General features: G+C 42.3%; 1 protein-coding gene across 4 annotated transcripts in view; it reads left to right on the forward strand.

Moving 5' to 3' along the window:
* Window positions 1-19,051, forward strand: part of LOC135198116 (golgin-45-like) — a 53,417-nt gene that overhangs the window by 21,768 nt on the left and 12,598 nt on the right. For 3 of the 4 annotated variants that reach the window (XM_064225577.1, XM_064225576.1, XM_064225578.1), the window contains exons 6-8: window positions 878-1,006; window positions 14,521-14,743; window positions 17,852-17,881. In XM_064225577.1, the coding sequence (XP_064081647.1) occupies window positions 878-1,006; window positions 14,521-14,743; window positions 17,852-17,881 (382 nt within the window). The remainder of the gene's footprint in view (window positions 1-877; window positions 1,007-14,520; window positions 14,744-17,851; window positions 17,882-19,051) is intronic. The other variant, XM_064225579.1, reaches the window with a different exon arrangement.

A 19,051-nucleotide genomic window follows, 5' to 3' on the forward strand; every position in this document is an offset into this window, starting at 1 on the left:
TGGTTTGGGTAGGTTTGTTTGTCACAAAGTCATATTTTTCTTAGTGGTCTTCAAAACAAGGAACTGCTTTCTGGTCTCTAAACTAATTTATGGTGAATAAATATGAAGATCAGGAAAGGATTGGTTTTCCCTCACTCTTTAGCCTTATCTCTGGTTTCACATTCATAGGCACCAAATACTCATTAGGTAACTATTCAGTCTCCAGGTGACATATCACACCTTGTTTATGTGAGTGATACAAGTTTGCTCTGACATAGTACATATATATTTTTACCTTTGGCTATCAGTTTGTGCCAGATACATTTGCAGTCCTGAAGATTTTTATAATGGTTTTTGTTACCAACTTTGTGAGCCCAGGTAGACAGCATTAAAGAGTGTGTTACCCCCCACCCTGATACTGAAGTGACTTAGCATAAATAAATTGATAGCTTTCTTATGCCCTGAAGGGAGACAGGCAAAATCTATTTTCCTTACAGTTCCTGCATCCCAGCTCCTCTTGATTGGTTTCTAATAATTGTAGAGGCAGTCAATGAGTACTAATTGTAACGTCATTTGTATTAGCTCACCCTAGTGAAGGTTACTCAGCAGCAAGAAGACTCAAGGCTACTTAGTCTTGGAGAGTATATAAAAGATTTAGCGCCTCAGTGGCATGATCAGTATGGTCTTGGCCTGCCACCTCGGTGGCTGCGAGTTCAATTCTCAGGCATTCCACTGAGGTGTTAGAGATGTGTATTTCTGGTGATAGAAGTTCACTCTCGACGTGGTTCATATGCAACGTAAAAACACCGTACAAACAAACATAAAAGATTTAGAGTAAGAAATTATGTATGTAAATTATTTTAAATTTTGTACTTTTCAATTTATTTTTTTTCAACAGTATGCTTGTTGATGAGCTTGCTAGCTGGAAAGCAGTTTTATCACAACGTTTGGAAGAAGCTCAAGAGGCTGTGAGAATACTGATGGATGAACATGATTTAGCCAGGCAGCATATACTTAATACATATAGGTATGTAGAAGAATATTTTGGTTTTAGCCCTTATTTATTTTGGTTAAATATGTAGAGAAATATATCTGTTAAATATATAGAGAAATATATCTAATGAATAACTCTCTTATTCATTCAAAAAGCAGAAATGCTGTGATGCAGTTTTTAATTTCTTAATAAATTTTGACAGTCTTCCAGATGTGCATGTGATTTACTCATACAGTTTGCAGACCTTATTTTGGTTAATGCTTATGTTGAGAGTCTTATGCCTTTCCTGTGGGTCTGGGCAGCAACTGAAACAGGGGTCCTGGTGAAGTCTTGGTGTGCCATAGCTAGTCCAAAGCACTTTATCTGTTACTCTGTGTCCACCCAGACAATGTGGAGAAACTTGAGATAGAATGCAATAGCTTGTGTAATTAAGTTCATAGGGGCTAGGAAGATTCTTCATGGATGGAATCCCTGTAGGGGGTAGTGCTGTTAGTGTTCCTCATGTGGTCACTCTAGGCATTACTAAATGGATTTTCCTGTGTCATTTCAGCCATAGCTGCACCCACCTTTTAGCCCTTTACTATACTTTTGTTCCTTTTTTAAATTCTTGCTGTCCAACCTCTCTGTGTTACATCTTAGTGCATCTATGATGTTTTCTCCCATTTCTACCTTGAGATCCTTGTACTACTTAATTTCTCTATATTTTGTGGATTTGTTTATCTTGCTGTCCAGCCACTCCAACTCCCTCTATTTCACTGTCTTAAGTGTTGCATGATTGAAAGTGCCTCAGTGCTTGGCTTGCCAGCCTAAATTACATGAAAGCAAATCAAATCCTGGATGGAGTGACAGCTTAAAGATATGATGTTCTTCCTAAAAGGAGTCTTTAAGAAGCCCGACCAGATGGCAGAGGTTGATGACAGGTTGCCTTTCTGCTTTTCTTTGGATGCAGCAAACAGGCAACTTTAGCAGGCTGGAGAGTGGTGTCAAACCTCTGTCCTGCACAGATTTCAGCTTTCTGGTAAGAAAGTGGAGGGCTTGGTTCAGAAAAGGATGATACACTGCCATAAGGACTTGTCACCCAGGGCTCAACCCCCAGCTGGTTGGATATGTGATCTCCAAAGTTTCTGGTAAAATCATAAGCAAGCTTAAACATCTGTTGCATCGTATTCCCTCCTTGGGAGTTCTTGTTTCTTGAACGATTACCTTTCCCATTGTGAAAGAGTGACTGTCTTCAACTGGGCAAGTCTTCATAGGTGTGGTATTGTGTTGGGTACCAGGGATCCTGTGCTGTCTACTTCAATAGTAGGAAATTTTCCTGTTCAGTTGTAATTTATGATTGGTTTCATCCCATTCTATTTTCATTCGTTGTGCTCTGATTATTTGTAATATGATGAGTAAGGGAGTTTAATAAGAGGATGAAGAAGATTAATCATGATTTCCCTTATCTAGTGAATGACCTAAATCTTGTCTTTCATGCTCTATACCTCATTTTGTTCATGAAACTTACCTGTCAGATATATATATAGCTGTATTTTTCCGAATCCGACAGAAATTTAAACACCTACGACACACGCAGTGGGAGTCAGGTGGTTAGTACCCATTCCCGCCGCTGGGAGGCGGGTATCAGGAATCATTCCCATTTTCTATTCATAATTTTTCTGTCGCCGGTGCTGGAAACACCTGTTTGCAGCACCTCCGTCCAGATTTTGGAAACTTTACTAGCTACTTGAGTATCCCTTTTTGTTTTCTTTGGTATCTGAATTGGATCGGTGGCTTGGCACACGTTGACTTTGGTTTGAATTGAATTTGGTATTGATTTTTCTTTGATCAAGATGTCAGGGTCTAGTTCTGCTAGCGCTAGATTTTGTTCCATGTCTGAATGTAGAGGTAGGCTACTGAAAGCTTCAGTAGACCCACATTCTGTTTGTAAAAAAGTTTGCAGGGGGAATGAATGTACGTTTGAAAGTCGTTGTAAGGAGTGTGAAAGACTAACAGAGGTCGGAATGGAAGGCGTATGAAACCTATCTTAAGAAACTTGAGCGAGATAGGTTAAGGAGGTCTTCCTCCAGGAGTGTTTCAGGTAGGCAAGATTTATTTAAATTATTCTCCTGCTAACCCTCCTTCTGTAGATTATGCTCCTACCCCTGTAGTGTTGCCCTCCGGCCCCTGAGACAGTGTCGGTAGAGGGTTAATACATTATCGCTAATTCTTGAATCGATTCGTAACTTAGAATCAAAAGTGTTAGCTCTGGAGAGCAAAAGTGAAGAGAAGTGCAGGGAAAAGTGGGCAAAGTTGCCCCTGAGTGTCGGTGGAGGGGTGCGTCAGGATCGGCCTCAATTCCGCCTCTAGATCCTAGACCTCTGCTTGACTCCCAGATTACGGGGAGAGAGCATGTCGAAAGTCGAAGGAGGGTTACGAGGAACCCCACCGATCTGGCGTGCCTTCGGCAGCTTCGACGAACATACCCAGAGCCTGCCAAGGATCGTGCGCGTGCACGTCTTCTCAAGGAGTGCTTTTCTTCTTCTGAAGCTTCCTCCCCGCGCAAGGGGTGGAGCTCTCATACCGCATCACGTCCGCTGAAAAGGACGGCTCGCGTTCGGGACGCTTCACGTCCAAGTTGTTCTCCGGAACTTTGCTCGTCGCCTGATAGTGCGTTTGCTGCTTTTCCTCCGCAGAAGAAGCGTAAGGATTATTCGGAGGCGGAGTCTTCCCTAGATGTTTCTTTCGAGCGCCGCAGTCGCTCTAAGGTGCGTGAAGCGGCGGTTCCTGGGAGTAGCAAGAAGGCGTCCCCTCGCCGCTCTCCTGCTCACAGGATCAGCCCCTCCCCAGAAAGGAGGCTTCACCTACAAGCAAGATTCTCCGGTCTCTTCAGCAGCAACTTCGAGAGTGTTTTTCCTTCGAGAGAGACTGCTCCACGTCGCCGTAAGAAGGATGACAACCTTCCTGTGAAGAGGTCGAGGCGTTCTCCCCTCCCCTCCCCTCCTCCTCGCTCGTCTCTCTCTCGTTTGAGTCTCCTCTAGAGTTCTTTTTCTGCTCCCACGCAACTTTCTAGAGGAGGCGAGAAAACTTCGTTTCTTGCTCTCGTGAAGCGGTTGTTCCGCTGCTACGAAAACTTGTGGATAAGAAGCGAGTTTCTTTAGATGCCGGAGTGCGCTTCTGTGAAAGTCAAACGCGCTTTAGTGGACGCCGAACCGTGACTCGGTGCAAGTTTCGCGAGCGCCAAGTGGACGCTCAGCGAGTTTTGAGTGGACGCTTCGGCGCGCACCAAGTGGACGACTCGGCGAGCGATCAGTGGACGCTCGGCGCGCACCAGTGGACGCTCAGCGCGCACAAGTGGACGCCAGGTGTACACCTGCGGCGTTTGAGCGCGCTTCTGTCGGCGCCAGTAGATTGGCTTCGGAGGACGCCAAACGCGCGCCTACGGACGTCAGTTTTCCACTTCCGCAAGCACAAGCGGAGGCGGGACTCTCTCCTGTTCGCCGTTCTTTCTCTTTTGAGAAAGCTCGGGACTCTTCTTTACTTCCGCCTCCGACTTCTCCAGTGTCTGAAGAGGAAGTTAGTGACGCTTTCGTCGAAGTGGACGAAGACAGCAGTTGGCTCCAGTTTTCGACGGACTACAAGGTTTTTGACTCGTTTACTTCAGTCAGTCTTTGCAGACACTTTCAACCTGAAGCTCCACGTACTCCTCCCTCTCAGTTTTCGTCTTCCAAAGCTGCTAAGATCTCGGGCTTTGTGAGAATGAAGAAGTCGCTTTCTACGAAGCAAGCTTTTAGAAAGGTCCATGATTGGATGGAAAGAGGAAAGCTTCGGGCAAGACTTCTTTCGCTTTACCACCTTCAAGACTTGGTGGCAAAAGCTGGTATGTGGTATGAGACGGGAGAAAACGTCGGAGTTAAGCTTCCAGCCTCAGCTCAAGGAGACTTTTGGTAGCATTGTAGACGCCACCAGAAGATCTTTTTTGTTTTTTTGTCTTCCTCGAAGGTCTCAGTGGACACATAGCGAGTTAGACTTTACCTTAAAGGCCTCTTCAGGACACTAGAGGTCTTTAATTTTCTTGACTGGTGCCTGGGAGTATTGGATGCCAGGTCCAGGAGTTCTGATTCCATCAGTCTGGGGGGAGCTGTCCAGTGTATTGTCTTGCATGGACAAGGCCGTCAGGGATGGTTCTGAGGAATTGGCTGCTCATTTCAGCACGGGGACTGCTTAAGAAAAGAGCACTTTTTTGCAATTTTTACTGCAAGTCGGTCTCACCAGCGCAAAAAGCGGATCTTCTTTTTCGCTCCTTTCTCAGAACTCTCTTCCCCCAGTCTATGGTAAAGGACATAGCTGCCAGTCTCCAGGAGGAAAGCAACTCAAGACCTTCTGGCACAGTCTTCTAGGAAGCCTGCTACTTCTTCGTCTTCTGGGTCCTCTGCTTTGAAGAAGTCGAAGCCCTTTCGATCCGCTTCTTCCTCGAAGCCAGCCCCCTCGAGGAAGAGGCTCTTTCAGAGCAAGACTCCCGCTCCTTCCAAGAGCAAGAGAAGTGAGAGGGAAGCCTTCAGACACGGTAGGAGCCAGGCTTCTACATTTCGCGAAAGCTTGGGAAGAGAGAGGTGCCGACGCTTGGTATCTGGACATCGTCAAGAATAAACAGAATTCCCTTTCCTGATGTTACCCCCGCGGTCTTCGACACCAAAGGATTTGTCTCGTCGTATATCAGGGAGAAAAGCAGAAAGTGCTTCACGATTACTAGATCAAATGATCGAGAAGCAGGCAGTGGAACAGGTCTTCGACCGGAGTTCTCCGGGGTTTTACAACCGTCTGTTCCTAGTGCCGAAGCAGTCAGGGGGGTGGCGCCCCTTGTTCTGGATGTCAGCAGTCTAAATCGCTTCGTTACCAAGCAGAAGTTCAAGATGGAGGACACCTCAATCCGTGCTTGCAGCTTTAAGACCGGGGGATTGGATGGTCTCGTTAGACCTTCAGGACGCATACTTTCACGTCCCCATCCATCCCCGATCAAGGAAATACCTGCGGTTTGTCCTGAAAGGGAAGATTTTCCAATTCAGGGCACTCTGCTTCTGGTCTCAGCACGGCGCCGATGGTTGTTCACCGTTCTTATGAAGAACGTTGCAAGGTGCCTCCATCTTGCGGAAATTAAGGATCTCTCTAACCTAGACGACTCGCTTATTCGCAGCCTCATCGCAAGACAGGTGTTCTGAAGGACCTTCACACGACTCTGTCGTTTAGCGAAGTCCCTGGGACTTCTGGTGAATCTCGAGAAGTCGCATCTGACTCCTTCTCAATCCTTAGTCTATCTGGGGATTCAGATGGACTCAGTGGCTTTTCGGGCTTTTCCGTCCCAGGGGCGACAACTTCAATGCCTGGACAAAGTGTCGGCCTTTCTAGGGAAGGAAAACATGCTCGGTGAGGGAATGGATGAGTCTGCTGGGGACCATTTCCTCACTGGAGAAGTTTGTTTCTCTGGGAAGGTTGCACCTCCGACCACTTCAGTTCTTCCTCTCAAGCAATTGGTCACGCAAACAGGATCTAGAAGAGGTCTTGTTTTTGACGGAAGAAGTGAAAAAAGCACCTCAAATGGTGGTTGGATCCAAAGAAGCTTTGCGGGAAGGACTTTCGCTCAAAGCTTCGGACCCCGACCTAGTGTTTTGTTCTCCGACGCGTCCTCCACGGGTTGGGGAGCAACACTGGGAGGGAGAGAAGTGTCGGCACCTGGAGAGGGGAACAGGTGTCCTGGCACATCAATCTAAAAGAACTCTCAGCGGTTTACCTCGCTCTAAGGTTCTTCGAGGAGGAAGTCTCCAGCAAAGTGGTTTCAGATTAAAACTCGGACAACACCACAGCCTTGGCATACCTCAGGAAACAGGGGGGTGATTATATATTGTATAATTGTTATGGGTATTTTATGCATTGTTGAAATATGGTGGGTGTCCTATATATAGACAACATGTGGTAGATTCTAGAAGGTGTCTGTTGATGTATTTAAGTTGTGTTGTGGACGTCATAGGCTGTGACGTCATAGACAAGATGGCGGGCGGCGTCGGCAGGATTGTAAACAATAACACGGGGCAGTAGAAAGCACGTGTTGGTGGTGTGTGGTTGGTAGGGGAGAGCTCTCTGTCTGGTAGGAGTTGTTTTTTTGGGTCGTAAGTCTTGTGGTGCTGGTGTTTTAAGGTGATTTCTGGAGTGTACTGGAGTTGGAGAAAGCGTACAGGTGGGTAGATTATTCATTTTTATAGAGAAAGAAAGGAGTTAGGCTAGGCCAAAATTCAAACTGGTAGCAGAGCGTGGTTGATCAAAGATGCCTGGATCCGACAGTGAACAAAGGGAGACTACTAGATGGAGAAGGGAATGTCCTAGGTTTTAGCGGGATACAAGAAGAATACAAAGAATGGAAAGGTCAAGCCGAAGATGGCTATTGTTGTATGGAGAAGATCACATACCCGGCGATAGAAATGAGAATGAGCTTAAAAGGGAAAGCCCGAGAGCTAGTGGAAGCATTAGATAAAGAATAAACTTACTGGTACAGGATGGGTCAAAGTTAATCCTAGAGAAACTAGATCAAAGCCTATATAAAGCTATCAAAAGACTCGGTAATGGAGAATTACGGTTAGAATAAAAAGATACCTTCTAATAAGAAGAGAATCTAGTGAAAATATGGCGGACTATTTAATTAGATACGAGAAGGCAGCATCTGAGTGTGAAAGAGCAATGGGGAAAGGCGCGCTTGAAGGCGAAGTCAAGGGGTATCATGTAATAGAGCAAGCAAATCTCACGGAAAATCAAAAACAAATGGTATTATCGGCTTGTGGGCAAGAAAAAGCTAGAGTACGGACAAGTGTCGCCAAAAAAAAAAACAATGAAAAGACTATTTGAGGGGGATTAGGGACTAAAGAGGAACGGGAATGGTGGGTTCGTCAGAAGGCAATGCCAGTTCTGGGAGAGGGAGGGAAAACCAAAGATATCGGGAAGATGGACCAGAGGAAGGGGTGGTAGAAATCCTATAAACAAAGAAGGGAAGGTAACAGTATGTGCCATATGCAGCTCAGAATGGCATTGGGCTAGGGATTGTCCTCAGAATTTTCATAATAGGAAGAAAACTGAAACAAGACTAGAAGAAAAACTAAGGTACAGAAAATGGGACGAGAAGAAGAAAGAGGTTTATGTAGGAGAAGTTAATAAAATAGTGGAAGCATCATGGGGAGGTGGTTGATGCAATTTTGGACACAGGGTGTGGTAAATCAACAGTTGCGGGGAATTGTGACTAGCACGTATTGTCATGGATTTGAGTCAGGAAGAGTGAGGAGAATGAGGGACACTAGGGACAGAGTCTAATAAAGTGTTTAATTTTGGTGAGACATCTTATAAGTCCAGAGGAATAATAGAAATACCTGTGATACTAAAAAACAGAAAGTTTTATTTGAAGACGGAAATTCTGCCAAGGTGATTATACCCTGGCTGATAGGTAAGCAAACCATGAGTAAAAGGGTGGGTATGACCCTAAATTTGAAAGAAAATTGTGTCATAGTAGAAGTATTAGGGGGAATGAAAGTAGAGTTAAGAGAAGACGAACAGGGTCATTAAGAGTGCCTATAAGGAGGAGGAAGGTTAGAAGAATTATTACTGGAGGGTTGGAAGGGAAAAGAATCCGAGGGAAATTAAGAACACAATGAAGAAAATTACATTTACAGTTGGTCATGGAAGTGGAGATAAATTTATGGAAGCTAACAGAGGAAGCACAATGGAGTAATGGGTTAATTCGAAAAGAAAAAGAGGAAATAAGAAAGTTACTAACGGAACTGATTAAAAATTGGTGAGGTTGTTAAAAAAATACAAAAGAAACCCCGCCAAACCGGTAGTAGGCTTTTCTTGGAGTAAAACGTTCAATGAAGTCGTAGCGATGGATGTGGGAGAGATAGAAGAGAGAAAGTTCTTGGTAATAGTGGATATGGCAACGAGATATTGTCAGGCCTGTTTGGATAAAAGATAAGAAACCAGAAAAAAACTATAATAAAGATACTTTTTTGAGTGCTGGTTTGCTATATTTGGAGCACCCTCCAAAATATTGTCAGATAATGGGGGAGAATTTCAAAATGAAAAAGTAAGGAGGATGGCAGAAAAATGGAATATTAAAGTAGTAGCCACAGCATCAGAATCTCCGTGGAGCAACGGATTATGTGAAAAAGACCGTAGGCATGATCAAGGAAGTGTAAGGAAGATGATGGAGGAAGAGGAAGTAGATTGGTCCCTAGCTTGACCATGGGTAGTGAGTGCTAGGAACTGTTTTAATGAAATAATGGAGGTTTCTCTCCCAACCAATTAGTATTTGGAAAAAAACCCTTCACTGCCTAACCTAATAGGAGAAGAAAGGTTCTAGTCCTTGCAAGCAGAGAAAAAAGGGATGGAAGAGGGTATGGTAAGGGACACACTGAATGCAATGCACAGGCAGAGAAGCATTTATAAAAAATGAGTCCTGTAATAATAAGAATAGCGCTAAACAAAACATCAGAGAACATAAATTTGAAGAAGCAGTGGTAGGAGATGAGGTATTCTATAAGAGGGAAAATGAAAATGAATGGAGAGGACCTGCTCAGGTAGTGGGAGTATCGGGGAAAAACAATAATAGTCACACATGGGGATTCTTTAAGAGAAGTAGCTAGGATACATGTGACAGGATTCAACGACGATCACCAGATACAGAGAGATATCGGACTAGAAGTAGATAAATCCCATGGGGTGAAAGGTAGGTCAGATGGCCCAAATGAAGGGAAAGTAAGATTGGCTGGAAGGAGAGGAGATAAGGGTGGGGAGAGAAGGAATGCAGGACACAGAAGAGACTATAGAAAGAGAGGTGATAGAGGAAACAGTGGAAGATAACGGGCAAAGTGGGTCAATAGAAAGCGAGTTAATGGAAGAGATACCAAAATTCAAAAAGGGAAATAGAGTTAGGGCTATAAACAATGATACAGGACAAGTAGAAGAATGGACTATTTTAGTCTTGCAGGAAAAAGATCAAGCCAAGCATGGGCTGATTCGTACAATATACGAGACTCACAGTCAGGTGACAAAGGGTGGGTTAACTTGAGGGATTATAGTCAGGTAGAAAAAATTGAAGATGAAGAGGAGGTGTTGCTGGGATTTGAAAATAGAAGCATAATGGAAGCTAAAGAAAAAGAACTTCTAAGTTGAAGAGATAACCAGGTATATGAGGAGGTAAATGATGTTGGACAAAAAGCTATATCTACAAGATGGATAGTAACTGAAAAGATAAACGGGGGGGAAAGGAAAGGATATGTAAAGCAAGATTGGTAGCTAGAGGGTTTGAAGAAGAAATGGCCTGAGTGGGAAAGGATGCTCCCACATGCAATGCTGAAATTTAAAAATTCTGTCTAACCATAATAAAGGTGAAAAATTGGAATTGTTATACATTGGATGTCAAAACTGCATATTTACAAGGTGACGAGATACAAAGAGAAGTGTACTTGAAGCCACCAAGGGAAGATGGTTGGAGGGGATTATGGAAGTTGAAGAAAACCAGTCTATGGGCTCAAGGATGCAGCAAAAGCATGGTATTGTAAAGTGGTGAAAGGTAGTGAAGGAGCTTCAAGGTGAGAGAAGTAGACTAGAACCTAATATATTCTTTTGGAAAAAGAACAATAAATTGGAAGGCATTTTGTGTACACACGTAGATGATTTTTGCTACGGAGGAACTGAAGGATTCTTAAAGGAAACGATTGGGAGATTGAAGGGAAAATTGCAAGTAGGAGAAACAAGAGAGTAAAAGGTTTCAAGTATATAGGAGTAGTAATAGAGCAGAAGGAGAATAGATTTTCCCTTAATCAGTGGCAGTATATAAATTCCATAAGAGAACCAGAGGCTAGAAGATATACGGGTAATAGAGTGCTAGAACAAAAAGAGTTAACAGAGTACAGATCAGTGGTAGGTACAGCTGAATTGGGTATCACTACACGATGCGAGCCAGAAATATCATATGATATTAGCGAATTAAGTAAAGCATTTAAAGAAGGAACAACTCAGGATATGAAGAAACTTATTAAAATTGTGAGAAAAACTAAGAGCATGATGGGGCGCGAAGTTACAATAAGTGAGATGGAAGAAGAAATTTTGGGTTTATTGGGAAGCCTATGCAGACGCTTCATTTGGAAACATAGAAGATGGCCATACTCAAACTGGGTATATTATTTTTTCTTTGACAGATGGGAAGAGGAGAAGTCCCATATGGTGGAAGTCTAGGAAATCCAGGAGAGTGGCAAAATCCACCATTGAGGCTGAAGCCCTGAGTGTTGGGGAAGCTGTAGAAGGATTGATATATTTTCAAGCATTTGTGGGAAGTAGTAGGAGGGAGAATTTAGAAGCCTTGGTTAACACTGATAGTAAAACACTAAATGACCGCCATCAAATCGAGCACTGGTGTAAGTAGCGAAGAGATTAAAAATAGATATTGCTGCAATAAGGGAAACCATGAATCCGGGGAAATAAAGGAGGTGAGATGGATAAAAGGAAAGGAGCAAGTGCTGATGTATTAACTAAAGCAGGAGTTTCAGGGGATGTATTAGAATTATGTAGAGGGTAAAGAGTTGGAGGACGAAGGAAATTAAGAGGGGAATACTAGGTTAGGAAACAGTCGGAGGGGAGGGAGAAAGAGATAAGTGTGATTATATATTGTATTTGTTATGGGTATTTTATGCATTGTTGAAATAGGTGGGTGTCCTATATATAGACAACATGTGGTAGATTCTAGAAGGTGTCTGTTGATGTATTTAAGTTGTGTGGTTGTGACGTCATAGGACAAGATGGCGGCGGCGTCGGCAGGATGTAAACAATAACACGGGGCAGTAGAAAGCCACGTGTTGGTGGTGTGTGGTTGGTAGGGGAGAGCTCTCTGTCTGGTAGGAGTTGTTTTTTGGGTCGTAAGTCTTGTGGTGCTGGTGTTTTAAGGTGATTTCTGGAGTGTACTGGAGTTGGAGAAAGCGTACAGGTGGGTAGATTATTCATTTTTATAGAGAAAGAAAGGAGTTAGGCTAGGCCAAAATTCAAAGGGGGAACTCACTCTCATTCTCTGTTCGTCATCGCGAGGAATATCCTGATTGGGCGAAGTCGCAAAAACGTCATGATTCTGACAAGGTTTGTGTCAGGCGTGGAAAACGTGCGAGCGGACCTTTCTCAGTCGGCAAGGACAACTTCTGCCGACGGAATGGACCCTTCATCAGGAAGTATGCCAGGCGCTATGGAAGCTGTGGGGACGTCCACATGTGGAACGTTTTCGCAACTTCCCGAACGAAGAGACTTCCGCTGTATTGCTCCCCAGTTCTGGACCCAGGGAGCAGTGGCAGTAGACGCCCTACTGTGGAATTGGTCGGGACTAGACGTTTACGCTTTTCCTCCATTCAAAATCCTCGGGGAAGTAATGAGGAAGTTCGCTGCATCAGAAGGAGCGAGAATGACCCTCATCGCCCCCTTCTGGCCAGCGGCCCGAATGGTTCCACGGAGGGTGATGTCCTTCCTAGTAGACTTTCCGAGGACTCTGCCCTAAGGAAAGATCTACTCAGACAGCCCCACTTCGAGAGGTACCACAAAACCTCCCCGCTCTGAGTCTGACTGCGTTCAGACTATCAAGAAGTTGGCCAGAGCGAGGGTTTTTGTTTTTTTTTTTCAAGACCTGTGGCAACGGCGATTGCCACCGCAAGGAGGCCCTCCTCAATCGCAGTTTACCAATCAAAGTGGGCTGTCTTTAGAAGTTGGTGCAGAAGGAAGGGCATTTCCTCCACCTCAACCTCTGTGAGCCAGATAGCAGATTTCCTTCTTCACCTTAGGAAAGAAGCGAAACTAGCCGTTCCCACGATTAAAGGGGCTACAGAAGGTGCTTTCTGTGGTCTTCAGACATAGAGGACTCGACTTAGCGAATAATAGAGACATTCATGATCTCATTAGATCATTTGAGACTGTGAAAGTTCTCCAACCTAAAGTACCATCGTGGAACTTAGACGTGGTACTGAAGTTTCTCATGTCGAGTCAATTGAACCGCTCCATTTAGCCCTCGCTTAGGAATCTTACTAAGAAGACCATTTTCCTACCGCTCTGGCGACGGCGAAGAGGGTTAGCGAAATTCAAGTCATAAGCAAGCATATTGGGTTCAAGGATCATAGTGCAGTTTGTTCTTAAGTCCTAGTCTTAGCAAAGAACGAGAACCCTTCCAACCCTTGGCCGAGGACGTTCGAGATCAAGGGGTTGTCGGAGCTAGTGGGACCTGAAGCTGAGAGAGTCCTGTGTCCTGTCAGGGCTCTCAAGTTTTATTTGCAGAGAACCAGAGCATGCAGAGGTTCTTCGGAAAACTTGTGGTGCTCTGTGAAAAAAAAAACCAGATCTTCCGATGTCGAAGAATGCACTGGCGTTCTTCTTAACGAAGTACGGTAAGGAACGCCCATGAAAAGTGTAGTGAAAGTGACATGGAGCTTCTGAGAGTGAAAGCCCACGAGTTGAGGGCTATTGCTACTTCGGTGGCTTTTCTTTTCACAAAAATATGGCAATCAAAGATATTTTGTGCGCCACTTATTTGGCGAAGCAATTCGGTGTTCGCTTTCACACTACCTGCGGGAGGTGAAAGCAACATACGAAAATTGTTACTCGCTCGGACCATACGTCGCTGCAGACACTGTTTTGGGGCAGGAGGTAGCGCTCATCCAAAAAAAAAAAAATATCCTTTAATGGTTTAGGGGAGTTTTTTAAACTTGTGTTATGGTTGTGGGGTGACCGCCTGCGGCGGATCTCCCTTCCATTATCTTAGTCTATGTGGGATACTTTTGGTAGGCTACGCCAGGTGGTTTGTTTTTTTTTACGTTCGTTGCCCTCATTTGTATGGTCAATGGTCTAGTCACGTCGTGGTCTCGCCCCTGTTGACAGATCATCTGGAGGTGCACCAGGCTATATAAGGTCTCTCCCCCCTCTGCTGGCAACAACTCTAGTAGCACAAGCAAGACTTACGCGGCAGTAACCACGAAGTCGCAGCTATGCTAACAGGTAAGGAATCAAGATATCAATTATCCTGCATATAAATGTTTCTAAAATCTTCTATTCTGTCTACTCCCACCACCAAACAAAGGTGGGATTCAGCTATATATATATCTGACAGGTAAGTTCATGAACAAAATGATATTGTAACTGATACAATTAAGTTTGTTCATACTTACCTGGCAGATATATATAATCAAGTACCCACCCACCTCCCCCTCAGGAGACAGTGGAAATAAAAAAAATTATGAATAGAAAATGGGAATGATTCCTGATACCCGCCTCCCAGCGGCGGGAATGGGTACTACCAACCTGACTCCCACTGCGTGTGTCGTAAGTGTTTTAAATTTCTGTCGGATTCGGAAAAATATCAGCTATATATATCTGCCAGGTAAGTATGAACAAACTTAATTGTATCATTACAATATCATTTTGTAACTTAAGGAGGATAAAAAGTTTGCATTTACAGGAGATTAATTGTTATAGTAATTTTGTTTTTGAAAATGCTTATTTTCTTGCAGAATGAACAAACAACTACGAGAAGCCTTTGATCCCCTAGCTGTAACTTCTGGAGGAATTCCACCTTTAACATCAGCTGACTTGGTAACTTTGGCAGTTGAGGGATCATTGCTATCTCAGACTGTTAGAGATCACTTATGTGGACCACTTGGCCGCTCCCTAGGATGTAGTTTGTCATTGGAAGGGTTGGAAATCCAGACGCCTGGAGAGAAGATGGCACGACAGGTAGGTGTTTTGCAACCTTTATTCTTGTTTCATCTATAGAAAAACTGCATGAAACCTGATGATTTAAAATTTTAAATCCAAGTCTTGTTTTTGTACTGCTTGGTCTATGACTGCAATCAAAACTATAGACTAGTTACGTGCTTTTGCAGTCTATGAAACAAGGACCATTGCACTGAGATTGAAATTACTAATTACACAATACAAGTTGATCTGACAACTAAAAAGGAAACTAATAACATATGATTTTAAAAATGAACAGTTCTTGATACCAAACTGGATTTAACATTCTTTTATACATAGATTCAATTAACTTTATTGCATTTTCAAATTAACCTTTGAATTTTTTTAAACCTTCAATAGTCCCACTAAGAGACCTTTTGGCAGTGATCCTGTTTACTAAATATTAGCCCCTTATGATCAAGGAACTTGGAATACAGGGTTCTTAGGAACCAGTATACTACAAATGCCACGGTGGACATGAGTACTTGCATGTAATTGCTAATTCATTAGAAGATCACAACTATTTTTAATGCCATCTTTGTACCAGCTAGTTTGCTCCTCTGTTAAAACTATATATTCCAGATTCCTTGTTCATTTGGGGTAGGTTATTCTGGAGGACCCATCGCATAGTCACTTAGGGGACTGTTGCCATTAGACAAGCAATTTCAGGGAATAAGTAGAAGATTTCAGAATTTTATTTAGAGGGAACGGTTTATGTGCAGTAATGCTAGCTGAATCCATATGGGTTTTAGAAAGTTGAAACCATGTTTAAATTAAAATTTTCTAGTTTTCCTTTAAAGTTTCAATATTATGAGCATGTTTGGTATTATTGTATTCTTATTTATTATAGATTTCTTATGCTCACTTTCAGTAGTTTTATGTGAAAATTGTAGGTATGCAAAACAGCTCTTTTTTCATTGTCATCTTGCACCTTCAAGTAATCCAGACATTGATTAATTCAATATGTATTGAATTCTTTTGCCCATGTCTGTGAAGGTAGGGTACTGTCAAATAAATATACCATGTGGATCAAAATTAAATGTGATGAAGTTGTGCAGTCCTTAGTAAAGAAAATAGCTGTAATTTCTACTTTCTTTAGAAGAGGGAGTATCTGAAAGCCATCCTTAACAAAGATAGTAACAGTAACTGCATTCAACTAGGAATCCTGTGAGCTGTGTTTGACAGAGAGGAAATGACATACCCCTACTCAGTATAGAAGTTATTAAAGTAGAATATAATCTTACATTTTATTTAATCTGAGCTTTTGGTAATATATGTCGCAGATAAATCAACATTTTAGCAGTACATATAGCTTTTATATTATTAGCTTGATTTTCTTGTAACCAGTGGTTAAATTTTAAAGATACAGCATTAAAAGTAGGAATTACCTGTTATGCTTATCAGTTGACTGTGTGTTATGTACCTTACAGAGTCAGTCATGAGCATATATAAATTAATAAAGTGGATATCATGGAACTGATGTGTTGATGCAAAATGGGGTCTATAATATTTTTTATGAATATTCCTTTGTACTTTGCCTAACTTTTGTCATTATACTGTACTATGTATGCATTGTGTGTTTATATCAAAGGAACCATTGCTTTCCATAGCCATACTAGTATTAGGTTCAAAGTACTGCCCTCATACTGGACTTGCTTGTATGAAAGTTCTCACTTGATGAGGATAAAGGCTCCTTGTGGTTCAGTTAACAACTTGGGGCTTTTCATTTCCTTCCACCCATATCAGCCTCAGCTGCTTTGCCACTGAGATCAGCATTTAGGGTGACTATCCTGAAGGAAGTTGCTCTAAAAGAGGATTCAAGTTGTTATGATCTGGTAAAAAAAATATCAAATTTGATTCAGGGTACTGTATATTTAAAACAGTGAATTTTGCACAATTGTTTACTGTACTTGCAATTCACAAATGAAGACTGAGTGACTACATAAGTACTCAGCACAATATCCACTTTGTACTTTATTTAGCAAATCAGAATCAATGTCACAGTTGTTTGTCAACAGTACTTTATGTTTGCTTTGAAAACAATATGTTATTTTTAATTACTATACAACAAATTTGCAGTGCTCTGTGTTGCTACACTATTGTCGTCTATGGCACCTTGCCATCATTCTTCTTTCTAATCATTGCTTTAGGATGTTTTGGGTGTTTTCACTAAAATTTTGTTTAGTTCTTGTGGTAATACACTTCTTCATTTGATTGGGATTTGTTAAAAATCCCTTTAAAGCTTCCCATCATTAGGAGATTAACATATTATCAGTCCCATTTTGCTTCTAAGTTATGCATTTTTTTATGTATCTGTTTGTTACAGGGATTTTTAGGGTAATTTCAATAATCTCCTTGTATGGCTTTCTTAAAATCCTGAATAATTACCTTGAAGCTGTCTGCAGAATGGTTGTTTTCCAGTTGTCTTATACCTAGAACTAGTATAAATTGCATTATCTGCCACACTTTTGGTTAATTTTAACATTTAAGCCAAAAGTGTGTTATTTGATACTTGCAGGCTATTTTCATTCAAAGTCACCCCAGTCAAGTTCCTTTGAATTGACTTCTTCAAACTCATTCTTGTTTGCCTGAGTATTTATGTCAATGAAGAGCTCAGAGTCACAGCTTTACCTTATTTGCCATTCGACATATATACCATGTGTGTAAAATGTCATGAATGTGCTGTGAACATCTCTAAAATATTTTTCATCTGTGAAGTGTCTATCATCCAAACTTGGGAGTAAGCTTAGGTACTTCACATTTGATAAATAATTACAGTAATGCTGGCATGCCGCTTGAACTATTGTCAGTTCTGAGTGGCCTAATTATTTACCATTGGCAAATATTGCCATGTGGGATATGGTTTGTATGTTAGAAATTGGTAAAAATTTTATGATTTTATGTTTTTACTTCAGTGGGTGACATTAAGTATGTCAGAAATATGATGATCTTATTTTCTTGCTATTTTCTAACTTTTAGGTAGTATGCCATACTGTTAGCTTTCTTCATAATTGTAAGATGTCATAATGCCCAAATGTTTTTCTATATTTTTTATTATCAGTAAGAAAAAGTAAAAAATGTGATTGTGCATTAGCTGCAATATTTCAGATTTCTTCAGTAGTGATAAGGGAACCTGCTGTGAGTAACTTAATACTGGAATGTTGTGCCCATAGATGACAGTTAAACACACTAGTTTTGTGTGTAATAATCATAATCACTGCTTGGTTTGGAATGCTTTTAGTATGATGATAAAAAAATTGCCTAGCTTTGGCTAGAGTATGGTAATGGTTATCTTGCATTTTGTTTTTGAAGTGAGGCCAATAGTTTTTGTACAAGAAACTTACCCAGCAGATATATACTTGCTATAGACTCGGTCGTCCCGACAGAATTTCAAAAAAAAACTCGCGGCACACGCGACAGGTAGGTCAGGTGATCCACCATTCCCGCCGCTGGGTGGCGGGGTCTGGAACTATTCCCGTTTTCTAAGCCATAATTTCTCTGTCGGTTGAACGGACAACACCTATTGTTCGTTCCTCCATCTTGGATTTCTACTCGTTTGCCGAGAATTTGGATTGGTGGTTTTTTTGGTTGACGTATTCTGTTTTTTTCTCTGGCTTGGCATACGCTTATTGTGGACTGTTTTTCGACTTTGGTTTTGACTACTCTTTCACGATGTCTGACGCTAAGGCTTCACCTATGTAGTTTGTAGAGTTTTGCAGTAGGGAAGGTTTGCAAGGTTAGGCTGCCTAAATCGGCAGTAGATCCTCATAGTATTTGCGCTAAATGCAGAGAGAATGAATGTTCTTTTAATAACACCTGTGTTGAATGCGAGAACCTTACGGAGCTTGAATGGAAGGAGTTATCGTCATATGTTAGGAAGCTTGAGAGAGATAGAGTAAGAAAGATTCTTCTTCAGAGAGGGAAAATGTAAAAGCTTCAATCAAGAAACTTCAAGCTCAGCTACGAGCTCTAAACGAAGGTAAGAGTGGTGTAGTGACTTGTGCAGTGTCCCCAGTGCAGTGGAGGGGGCGTCGACCGGTTTCCTCATTGCTCCTAGGCCTAGATCGCTTCCACAAACTCCAGGACCAGGGGGAGGAGGAATGTTCGAAAGCCGCAGGAGGATGCAGAACATCCCCAACGGTCAGGCGTCCCTTCGGCAGATCCTGTTGTAAAGTCCCAGGCTGCCTCGGATTGCCGCAGAAAAGGAAAAAGGCGTCCTAAGGGAGTGTTTTCGGCCTCAGACTCTTCCTCTCCTAAACGAGGATGGAGTTTCAGCCTCTCTTTCGCGCCCTTTGAAGAGAGCCTGGA

This window comes from Macrobrachium nipponense, chromosome 21, assembly GCF_015104395.2.
Source record: "Macrobrachium nipponense isolate FS-2020 chromosome 21, ASM1510439v2, whole genome shotgun sequence".
Taxonomy (NCBI): Eukaryota; Metazoa; Arthropoda; class Malacostraca; order Decapoda; family Palaemonidae; genus Macrobrachium; species Macrobrachium nipponense.